This window comes from Zeugodacus cucurbitae, chromosome 6, assembly GCF_028554725.1.
Source record: "Zeugodacus cucurbitae isolate PBARC_wt_2022May chromosome 6, idZeuCucr1.2, whole genome shotgun sequence".
In the NCBI taxonomy this organism is placed as follows: Eukaryota; Metazoa; Arthropoda; class Insecta; order Diptera; family Tephritidae; genus Zeugodacus; species Zeugodacus cucurbitae.
Window position 1 is genome coordinate 41,631,639 of NC_071671.1, and position 12,362 is coordinate 41,644,000.

Below are 12,362 nucleotides of genomic sequence, written 5' to 3' on the forward strand. Positions count from 1 at the left end.
TCTTGGATATGTAATGTATGTAGCTTGGGGGCAAAAATAGTTGAAATTGAAAGTGGTAGTGGACTTTTTTCCGATTATGTGGGTCAAGTTGTGTGTTCTCTTAATAATATATATATACATATATGCATGTAATTTAATGATATGGCCAAGAATTTAGCTTAAGGGTAAAGGTAATGGTTTGCCATTACATATGTATGCATTAAAATAAATTTGGGCAAGTGAGCGACGCAACTGACTCGTATAAATTCACACCGAGAGGCCCAATTATCTACCAGCAATTTGCAGCAATTGTGTAAGTATTCAGCTGTGTGAAATCGCTCGATCTTGAAGGGTCACAGGTCTACGACGTGAGATAATGCGTTCACCAAAAGTTTCCTTCAATAAATTCATTGTTCCGTTGGCTGTATGACATCATGTTGGAACCAAAGGTCGTCCACATCAAAATCCTCAAATTCAGGCACGAAAAAGTCATTCATCATGGCTTTATAGCGTTTCTCAATGACTCTAACACTATGGCCGTCTTCAGAAATATGGACTAGGGTATCCACAATGGGATCATCGAAATACCATCGCACCAAATGCGATAATTTTCTTTATAACGTACAACTAAATGTGAGATTCATCGCTGAACCATTACTTGGGTAATAAATGTGCACGATTTGCAAATGTTGTTTTGGAGTAAATCGAGTAAAAACTGTCAAAAAGACCAACGGCAAAAAGTGTATTGTCTCATTTAAAAGCACACATCTAAAAATACACCCGTTATTAAGTTTAATGAAAGGCTTTTTCGATATTCAAAATACTTCCTTTGGTAATGATAAACCGATATGAGATCAACGATCGACCAAGGGTTCTGAGTAAAATATGTAGCGTTTAAGAATACTCTGAATAAGAAATAGTTAAGTATACTTAAGAACCATTAGTAGTTGTTTAAAAAAAATAACAAGTTGATAATATTAATTACTGTGATGTTCGGCAGCAGTTGATTGGACATCCACTTCTGGGGCGAAGTTGCCATTCTTTGTTTATTTGGGCACTTGAGGGTAACCCCAAATATGTTATACTGCTATTCCACATACGTGACTGCAGCGATCGCCAATTAGGTCTCTTCAGGTGCTCCCTTTGAATCATCACAAATTATTACATAATGTTGGTAGTGGCTATCCTACTGATTTTGTGCGATATGATTAAGAACCGATTACGAATCATTTAACATACTTTTTGTTCACTTGGCATTAGATAAAGAAAATAACCGACAATTTTATGGGTCATATAAGCAACACATGGCCTATGACTTGGTCATAATTCAACGCCATTAACAAGGATAACTGTTGACATACGAAGTAAACAAAAAATAAACGAACATGCTACACCTATACACATATCCACACACGCACGTGGAACGCGGTGAACGAAAAAGCTATAGTGCTAAGACCGTTAAGACAGCTAAGTCGGTTAAGGCGCAGCTGCGTTGATAAGTTGGGTAATAATGGCAGCTTCCCGTCATTTGCTCAACGAGTGTAAAAGAATGAATGAAAGAATGTCCATACATTCAATTCTATACATCACATAATGGCCGTATGTATGAGTATATGTGTATGTATGTATGCTTATGTAAGCAACTCCTCGTATATAGTATGTGTACATGATGTGGTAATCATAGTGGATTTGCTGATAATCTCTGATTTATCTTAATGCTGCTTGCCAATGTAATACAATACGCCGTACTATAACGGTGCAGCAGAAAATAAAAGAAGGCAAAGCGGCAAAAAGACGTCGAACCAAAGCTGAGGAATTACGAAAGCGAAGTAAAGATCTGCGAACAAGAGCGAAACTACTGTGCAAATATGTGAACAAATCAATTTGTTTTGCTACCAGTCTTGCCCCGGGGAGGATGGGCGCTTTTAATGCGATGGCATGTGTGGTTAGGCGGATGTATGAAAGGTGGTGTGCACACAAAATTATGGGTTGTTTGCGTTGTTTGGTAGCAATTTTGTGCATTTGATTTCGCATTTTCCACTTTTTTCGAGGCTTTCTAATCGGTGGCCTACTCGCATGCCATTGTTGGTGTGTATTTTCGTATTTGCGCTTTGTTTGCATTGACGCTTTGGCGTATATGTTTAACGTAATCATTCCGCATACGATTACTGGTAATAAAATAGTTAATGAGGGATGAAATGAAACGCAAGGCTCCGTGGGGAAGTTGACAAATTATAGGGAATGATTTTATATGTGTCTGTTGACAGTAACTAAGTAAAAAATGAATGCCGTGCGGCTGTGCGAATGCGGAAAGAAATTGTTTATTAACTCAGCCATTAACTGGAATGGCTTACTTCTCATGGAATAAGAAATGGAGGAGTTGCTCTGCATGGAAATATATACATATATTCAGTTGATTGATAAAACAAAAGTTTGGAAAATTATTTTTGTGTTCCTATGAACGAGTATCTCATGTCTGAAGGACCCTTTGAAGGCATAGATTATTTGGTTTCAATATTCACCTTAATTGTGTATTTATTAAATTTTAAGAGTTAGCTGTCATTACAATACCAAATTTATCATTTAACTCGCATCAATATATTCTCCCAATTGATTAAAAATGTATTTGCATTCTACAGATTTAGAATATCTTTTTAAAATCTGCAGTGCATTGGTTTTAATCCACAATTGGCGTATATCGTAACTTTCTTTCTCAATTTATGCTGGTTCGAAGAGCCAAGCTAAGCGATTGCATTCATTTCAAACGCTTTCTCTACATTTTGGTTGCAAGAATTAAGCATACATATTTCTTAAAGAATCTCGTCGAGTTCATCGTCCAACGTAGAAATCAAATGTTAATGATTCGATGATTTACTTCGTTTAGAAAAGATCACACCAAATTCCAAATATTATTTCAGATGGTGCTTGTTAAGGTATTGTTCCTGGCCTTGCGCAATGAAAACAACTTTTGAGACGATTTGAGATACGGAAAATAATCTGTGTGAAGCTTTGAATCACATCTTAACAAAAGGATCCTATTATATACTCGGTTCAAGCGTAAACTGAAGTCTAAGTGAATAGAGTCCGACCATTGGCTGTTATAATGAAGTGAACAGCTGATCCAAGTAAACGTACTTTTTTATTCAGATAAAACAACGGTTTGTGGGCAGGTGGGTTCATCGGTCTTCATTTCTTCCAAAATTGCCAATGGCTAATGACGAAGTTTGAATTTTTTTCTGTTTTTTCTTTACAAGCCTCGAAATGGTTCAAGCGTTTACTGAATTCTAAGTGGGTATAAAATGTGTTAATGTTAATGTTAAGATTACCAAGAAACAGTGGAGGCGTTTAATATAGTTTAGTATTATTTCTAAAGTGGGGGTATTTAATCAAACTTATTCAGCAAAAACTCATATAACATTAGAAGGCGTTAAAAAAAATCACACAATCGAACATGGTAAAGACCCACCGGCTTTATTCAATAGATCTATCATAATTAATATCATATAGTAGATATGATATGCGCGTAAAAATTCCCCCATTTCGTCGTTGATAGTGCAAATGTATCTAATAAAAGCTTTTTACATTTGCTGATAAGAAATCGCCACCACGAAACCAAAAAAAAGTATATATAGTCAACAGTGCGCTAATTAGACTTTCGGTGAACGGACTTGGTCAAGAAAAGAGTTTTAACAATATTCATTGTGATTCAGTATGATTTTCAAGACTATCTACGATAGCGACAATCACATCTGGAAGAGTGAAAATGTGGAGAAGATTTTCAATTCGAACAAATCCATTGGTGCCGTTGCTTTGTATATGCTACGCAGCAAGCCACCGAATGTGGCATGCCAGATTTCCGATTCGGAAGGTACGGAGCTCACCTACGGCACAGCTTGTTCGTATGCAATAAGTGTGGCCTCTTATCTGAAAGGACTTGGATTAGGCTGTGATGATGTTGTGGGTATTGTCGGTCAGAATACGACGTTGCTGATGCCGGTTCTGGTTGGGTGCTGGATCAATGGCACCCCTTATAACACATTGCATCCTATACATGAAGCAGGTATGTTCTATAAACTATACTATATATTGCAAATATGACAGACCTATTCATACAATTTCCATTTGATTTCCAGATGATATTAAATTATTGTTTTCACTGACGAAACCGAAGATAATTTTCTGTGATGGTGAGGTGTTCCATAAAGTACAAAATGCTACTAAAATGTTGAATGCGCCTATATTCACTTTGTGTAATCATCTGGAAGGCGTGCCACAAATTCAAGATATATTGCAACCAGTGCCGATGGAGGGATTATATCAGTAAGAAGACTTGATTTGTACTTATTGTATTTAAGATATAATTTTAAATTTTCAATACTTTATAGAGCTACCCCATTGAAGTACGGACCCAATCAAACTATGGTTATCATACCTTCATCCGGTACAACGGGGAAACCGAAGGCTGTATGCAGGTCAAATCGCAAATTGTTGTCTGAATATGGGTAGGTTGAAGAAACAGTATAGTCATCCAAGAGTGGAAATAATTTCCTTGATCTTGAAAAACTACAAACTTCTACTTATTAAAGAATGTATTGGAGTATAGTACAAGGTTATTCTCTAGTATCAGAAGAGTAATATTGTCTAGCTAAATTCTTTAGTAAGACCTAAGGATCTAGGCTCTTAAATCAATTATGATAATCTATAGCGATTTATTAATAAAACACACTTTATTTTCCAGCCACACCGATGGTTCTTCGGTTCTGTTTTCTTTCTCATCACCCGACTGGGGTACCGGCATTCTATTAATAGTCGCGAATGTGTTGTGCGGCGGTACACGCATTATAACAACAAAACCATATTCCCCTGAGTATCTTCTGGAGATTATCACAAAGTACAAAGTAACGAATTTAACCGGTTCGCCCAATCAATTTGGAGATATTTCACAGTTGTCCGGCTACACAGCGGAAGCAATGTCTAGTGTTCGTGTAATTATAATGGGAGGTTGTCATGCCCTACCTTCTGTGCAGGCCAATATACGAGCCAAATTAACAAATGGTGTATTGGTGAACTCATACGGCACCTCGGAGATTGGTGGCATCTCAGCGAACTATTCCGATTATAAAGTCGATACGGTTGGCAGTTTATGGGGTGGTGCGCAAGTTAAGATAAAGAAGCAAGCGGCAGGTGATGTACAGCAATTAATGGGTCCCAATGAAAAAGGCGAAATTTGGGTGCGCACTCCCGTAAGTTGGTTGGGTTATCATAATAATCCTGAAGCTACAGCTGATATCATGGATGCTGAGGGCTGGATCAACACTGGCGATATAGGTTACATGGACGATGAGGGTTTTCTACATTTGGTGGATCGCAGTAAGGACATTTTAAAATACATGGGCTTCCACTACTCGCCACATGAGATCGAAGAGACTATAGTGTTACTGCCAGATGTCGCAGATGTTTGCGTCTTTGGGGTCTATGATGATGTGGAAGGCGACCTGGCTGCCGCTGCTGTGGTGTTAAAACCAGGTAGTACAGTCACCGAGTCGGACATTATGCGTTTTGTAGCAGAAAAATGTGTGGTTAAGTACAAACAGCTCCATTACGGTGTCTTTTTCGTGGATTCGATAGCGCGGAATTCTAATGGAAAACTACTGCGTGCAAAGATTAAGGAGATATGCTTGAAAATGCAACAAAAAACTGTTACAAAGATTTCGCAAAGTTGAGACTAAAATAATGTTATGCTAAAAGATTTAAAAATTTAAGTGTAAATAAATGATATTCTGCTTAATACATAGAATACGTATTGATCTTAATCACTAGAGTGGGATATCTCCTAACTGGTCATTAAACACCCCATCGTAACAGAGAAAATAGCTCTGCACTGTCTCTCTTTCCTTCTCTCTGATAAGCTCTATTCTCTTGTATACTGCTACCGATTTATTTAAAAGCTAACCTAACGAAGCCCATATGTATTCAGACAAACCACATTCCCACCTTACGAACTAAAGTAAGGCATCCCGTACGCCAATGTTACCGCAACTTAAAACTTAATGCGAAAAACCACAATTAAATGGAGTAGATATTACTTTATCTGCTCATCTCCGCAATTGGCGCTTCGCCAGTCATTTGCGACGGCGTGTGACAGATTGCAACCACTTGATGCTGCCGCCGTATGGCGCACAACGTCTGCCTCGCATGTAATCATTACTTTGGCAATGTGCGGTCTGCGCTACCTGATACTTGCGCCAAGTTACACACGTGATTGTGCGGTAACAGCCACACGTGTCTACAAGCTGTGTGCATATACTGGTATATATTTCGCAATTTCAGCGTCGTGATAAATGCAGTCATCGTCGAATTGTTGAAAAATATCACTCACACAATGCATTTAAAGTAATTAAGTGCCGTTGCTATTGCCACCGACCCAAAAAAAGAATGAGCTCTGGCATTCTGGTGCCGTGTTACTAGGTACTTCAGCCGCTGACACACGGTTGTATCACTGCCTCGGTAGTTTCTGTGCTGTCATCCCTTCGGGCGTTACGTCGCCGTGTGGATAATTGTGCAAAATCGCGTTGTTGCGTTGGCAACCCTGACACAATAATCGTGTGATGCACCAGTTGTTGTTGTCACTACAGTTGCCATTTTACAAAAACACAACTATGTATTTGTGTTGCTGACAATTCAATTGTTACTGTTCGCCTTCAATTGCCGCCCTGCAGGTGTGGTGGTGTGCGACGAGAAGGGCGTGTCTGTTGCTGGCGGGTGCGGTGCCTCGAATTACTGGCAGTTTTTACGCTTCGGTGCGTGAAATTAATTAAAAGATTTCTGATTTTCATACTTTTTCGTTTACTCGTGTGTCTGAAAGCAAAAATATGGCAGTAATTAATTCGATTGCGAGAAGAGCTTATCAGGAATGAAGTTGGGTAGATACTTACTTACATATGTATGTGCGTATAATTGCAAATATTTATGAATGTAATTAATTGATTGAACGAAGGATGAGGGATGAACAAATCACATAGCAATGCAACTTCTTTTGAATGTTGTAAAAAGTTACAACAAATAAAAATCCCTTTTAATCAAATATATGTAAACTAAACACTATGAATATATGTATTTTATAAATTTAGTGCGATCTTTAGCGCCCTCATTGACACAAATTCCACAAATCTGCTCTCATTTAAATTTCCGCTAACTCACGTGAATGGCTGAATGGGTTAGAACCAAGGTGTTTCAGTCTTGATCTTGTGGAATCAAACATCCAATATGAAAGTATTGAGATGATTCTACCTCGTCTTCATTCTACCTCGATTCATATAATATGCATTCGACAATTAAAATCGCGATAAGTAGGAAAGGGCGAATCCATTATGTTGCAATTTGTTAGAGACCGAAAGCGAAGTATTTGATTAACAAAGGAAGAAGACAGCGGAGCTTTGGCTTGTGCTCATTCTGATAATAGTGCAAGCTAAAAAGCTCTACCACGCTCTACCATTCCACGGGTTTCAGTTGTGACGAGGCACCCAAACTATTGTTTTTATGAAGTAGAGCGTTACCATATGTAGTAAGGCTTCTCTAACTAAAACGAGCGCACTGTCAGGGAGTTCAAGGCTAGTATTACGGAGCCTTTTCGCACAGCCATAAATTAATTACAATAAGATTATAATTGAGAAACCAGTTTTTGCCTTTTGCACAGCCAATTACTCGTTTAACGATCAGCTGTTATAAAATTTTGTTTTTGGTGTCCATAAGTTGGTTGGCAGACTTGCTTTACAGTTTGTACTCGATTTATATTGGATTAAAAATTAATGTAGTAAAATACGATTTTTCTTTTGAATGTATTATTGTAAATTGATCTAAATCAGTGCTTTAATCAAGGAAATACTGGTTATTTGATCAATTAACTCCTGTGCCAAAAGGCTATTAGGCTACTTCATTATTAATTATCGCAATACACACATAGTTGTTAATTGCAACTTGCAATTTGAGAAAAGATATACAGATATGTGCTACAATTCGTTTTCGCATGAAATTGTCATCGAAAACGTGATGCCATGTGTTGTATTTCAATGTTCTGTTTTCATTTTCGAACATCAAATCGTTACCATTTTGCATGTGCCAGAATATTTTACCCGTTTTGAAATCCGTCGGTCTTGGGAACGCGAATCGAAAAATAGTGATGATTTGGTTATTAAGGCATAGTTAGTTTAGTTTTTGTAGTTTATTTGCTATATTTAATAAATAAAACATACTCAAAAATATATGATTAACATTATTTTTTTCAATTTGTTTATCTTGAATACTTTTTCCATCAAGTTCTTCCAATGCAAACTCTAACATATGAAGGCGACGTATGTTGTGGAAAGCAGAAGCTTTCTGTTCTATCAAGTGCTGCTAATTTCAGCTAAACAGCTATTGACTTCATTAGGGGCCTTATATCGTTCAAAATATTTTAAAATGCTTCTTTATTTATCCTGAAAAACGAAACGAATCGGTAAATAATCAGATGCTGCGTTTTAACATTGGACTATGGAATATATAAAGGATTTGAGCGATCTCTTAAAATGCACCGGTAAACTTTCTCATTATTTTTCCAATCATTTCGGTATATTAAATAAGCAGAAACGATAAAACTACTATTATTCACATTTCTTTCTGTCCTATGCCTAGAACTTCAACACACCTATGCAAACCGTGAGAATTTTACTATATAAATATTTGCAGTTTGACGTATAGTATGGACTTATAACAATTTCTGTTTATGAAAATATTTGTATACCTCTGGCGAAAGTGTGATTGTACCCAAAAAATGCTGAGTCATTTATAAGTCATTAGTCTTATCAGAGACATGACATCGGTCTTTGGTCATGACAACAACACATTCAAGATATAAACGCTAAAGCAAATTTACAATACTCAAATGATAACAAAATATTTATTTGCCTACTGGTCTTAAGCAAATAGGAACGTAACAAATGATATGTAGCACTAGGGTGGGTCTGATGTTTATACTTTGCACGGCCAAGAGTTTGTTTTGAAATTACTAATATTTACTTTGTAAAACTGTGAGCATTTTACATATATTTTTTATTAGTACATTTCGTTTAGATGCTCTTACTCCTCAGTGCATATAAGGTTCATAAGATAAAATTTAAAGCTATTTACAATCTAGGCGGGGTTTATTTATATCTTTTTTATAATCCTAAGTTAATTCGGTAGATTTATACTTAAAGTGAAAACAACTCAAAGTTCATTGTTCTTAACTCTGTCATTTGACTGGTGGCATCAACTGGATCTTTGGTAAAGTATTCGTTATCTTTAGAGAAAAACTTATTAGCTGCATCTAAACATTATATAAATGTGTCAAGGATAATAATGAAATCTTTATTTTAAACAGATATTGCATAGGGCGTTAGGGCCTGTGTTATTTGATGGTTATTTGTTGAAATTCCTAGATCTCAATATGAAATTATTAAGAAGAATATTGAGAGATCTTAACGAAAATTTATATTATCACCAGAACCGAAAAGGAATTCACAAAGTTCTGATTTTGGTCCGTCCTTAATTATTTCAGCCTGTGGCTGGTATCCCAAATTAAGTCCAGCTAACGATTTTAAAAGTATAGAAAAAAAGTATAACTGAGTAGGATTTTTCTTACAATCAAAGTTAATCTAATAGAGGGTAAGCAAAGAACATGAAGTGTTTGGCATTTCACTATGGGTATGATACTGTGATTAGATTTTATCTTAGTACGTGAAAGTTATAGTTGTACTATAATCTATTTGTATAGCGTCTAAATTTTATTTGCAAATAAAATGATGAATCAGCAAATATTGTATGTAAACAAGTTAGTCACCTAACTATTCAAGTAGTCAAAGGTATCTCTGAACTCTACTTAAATAACACAGGTCCACAAAAAAAATCGATGAAAGGTTCCTTTGACCAAACATGGTGTACAATATGTATTTTGGGCCGCTGAAACCGAATCTGAAGTCCGTTTTGCTCCATCACGTCAGGATTTTTTCCTAACCTCAAAATACATGTCGGATTTTCCTTGACAGAAAAAAATTTAAAAATATTAACGGATTTAGCTTAATTTTGGGATAGAGGGGTTTTGAGGGGTCTCTGATTACGAAATTAAAGACAAATTTTCTAAATACGAAATGGCGGATCCAATATGGCTGTCGGATGTATAAAAATTTCTTTAATGTTCACAAAACTTAGTATATATCTAGAAGTTTTTAGGGCCGCTGCCCACAAATTATATCGTGTGCTTGCATCCAGGGCACCTCCACGTGGTGACGGCGGGCAACGGAGTTGTTCCGTGATCCGGCAGAGTCCCTGGATCACGCTCCTTAAGGTGAGTCTGGAATGGGTTTAGTTGTACGTGTACGTGACCCTAATCCCATTTTAGACTCAACAGACACACTAAAATCTAGCTATACGAAAGTTTTCGGCATAGCATCTAGTGACATCGTCAATGATTGGACTCCAAAAGAGATATGCCTGAGATGTTCATTGCAACTGAAGGAACGCAAGAAACAAACGTTTGCTTCTCCAATGATCTGGCGCAGACCAACAAATCATGAGAGGGATTGCTATTTTTGTTTAACGAGTATTTTTGGGCACAACTCTAAAACAAAATCTGCCATCTCTTATTCTTCTGTCAATTCTGTGACTCTTCCCATCCTTCTTTCTTCTGAACAGAATGATGAAAGCAATAATTCTATTGGCGAAGATCTAGTTTCTACTGACACTGAGGATATAGAGATGGATGACGATGCCTCAGAAGAATCAGATGCTGAGACTGATAAAAATTCTAAAGTTTTCACTCAGGCAGAGTTAAATGACCTGGTCCGATACGCAGGACTTTCGAAAGAAATTTCTGAGCTAATAACGAATATGATATTCCATATGAAGCTAGCGACTGGCGCCTATTTATTGACTCTTCGACACGAAGTTTAAAAGCAGTCTTACTGCACAATGGTAACCAGTATGTTTCGTTACCAGTTGCAAAGTTGAAAAATTGGGATGCCTAATGAATCTAATACTGCACTTTCTTCATTCACACGTCGAATATTCTGAAAATTTGGGTGACTTTAGTGAAGAGCAGGGCGAGAGATTCCACCAGGATTTACAAGAGATGGAAAAAAGATATCAGTGGGTATGGAATGACCACATGTTAGCAGACTACTGTTGGTCACTAAAAAGAGAGACTTCAAATCCACATAAAAGAAAAGCACTACGAAGATCATTTGAAACTAAAAAAACTCGCTACTATTAAATAAATTAATACAAACGAATCAGCCTTTTTGTTGCCCAATCCTCCACGAAGGACCTAGTCAATCCCCCTTTAAGAATAGTGAGAGACAAGGGGACCTACTATAAACAAACACCCCAACGGGAACAGAAGCCTGCTACGTCCACGTCGTTGTTCCTGGGTATATAGCTGAATGCAGGTATTTGTAAAATAAAGGAAGTCCTGAACTAATATTAGCAATTGCTCAGATTTCAAAATCATAGTTAGCGAGCTCAAAAACTCACAGATACTAAGTTTTGTAAAAATCCGACAGCCATATTGGATCCGCCATTTTGTATTTTGAAAATTTGTCTTTAATTTCGTAATCAGGGACCCCTCAAATCCCCTCTATCCCAAAATTAAGCTAAATCAGTTAATATTTTTAAATTTTTTTCTGTCAAGTAAAATCCGACATGTATTTTGAGGTTAGAAAAAAATCCTGACGTGATGGAGCAGCAGGAATCCATGTTTGGTCAAAAGAGCCTTTCATCGATTTTTTTTGTGGACCTGTGTAATTGGTCGAGATTTCAAAGCACTGATTCTTAGAATGCTAGTTAAATTTGTATTTTTAAACAGATATACACTTATGTTAGAATATATTAGGTACCTTTTTGTCTTTTGAATTTTGAAGCGCTACAGCTCTCGTATCTGGCAATACTGTACATCTTTGAAAAGTCTTGACATAACCTACAAAATGACGCTAAGCATGATTAGTTTGGATATTGCGTTTAACAGTTGTAGACGTGTAAACATGGAGTTCACTAACGCGTAATTTGCGCTATTTTAAAGTTTTCCTTCGTTAAAGATAAATCCGCTAGAGAAACGTTTCAGAGCGGGTGAAAACGACACCATGGAAAATCCAGCCGGCGGAAGGCCTGTGACGACGAATACCGATCAACTCATGGAAAACATCGAGTTAGATCGGCATGTGGCATCTTGTGACATCGCCCAGGAGATGGGAGTTAGTCACCAAACAATTTTAAACCATCTGGAGAAGGCGGGATACACAAAAAAGCTTGATGTTTGGGTGCCGCATGATTTGACGCCTTCTGGACTAAATCAACGCCAGCGATATGCTGCTGAA

General features: G+C 37.1%; 1 protein-coding gene across 1 annotated transcript; it reads left to right on the top strand.

Moving 5' to 3' along the window:
• Positions 1 to 2,966: 2,966 nt before the first annotated feature.
• On the top strand, positions 2,967 to 5,770 carry LOC105215234 (uncharacterized). The gene is made up of 4 exons (XM_011189041.3): positions 2,967 to 4,039; positions 4,113 to 4,299; positions 4,365 to 4,481; positions 4,718 to 5,770. Exons 1-4 carry the CDS (start codon positions 3,691 to 3,693, stop codon positions 5,700 to 5,702), a joined length of 1,638 nt encoding a protein of 545 aa, XP_011187343.2. The 5' UTR covers positions 2,967 to 3,690; the 3' UTR covers positions 5,703 to 5,770.
• Positions 5,771 to 12,362: the final 6,592 nt, after the last annotated feature.

What these genes read in the sequence shown, in the direction of transcription:
- LOC105215234 (XM_011189041.3), top strand. Translation starts at nt 3,691, where the DNA reads ATGATTTTCAAGACTATCTACGATAGCGACAATCACATCTGGAAGAGT. An exon ending in GCATCCTATACATGAAGCAG is followed by an intron (nt 4,040 to 4,112) that starts GTATGTTCTATA and finishes TTTGATTTCCAG; the next exon opens with ATGATATTAAATTATTGTTT. An exon ending in AAATTGTTGTCTGAATATGG is followed by an intron (nt 4,482 to 4,717) that starts GTAGGTTGAAGA and finishes TTTATTTTCCAG; the next exon opens with CCACACCGATGGTTCTTCGG.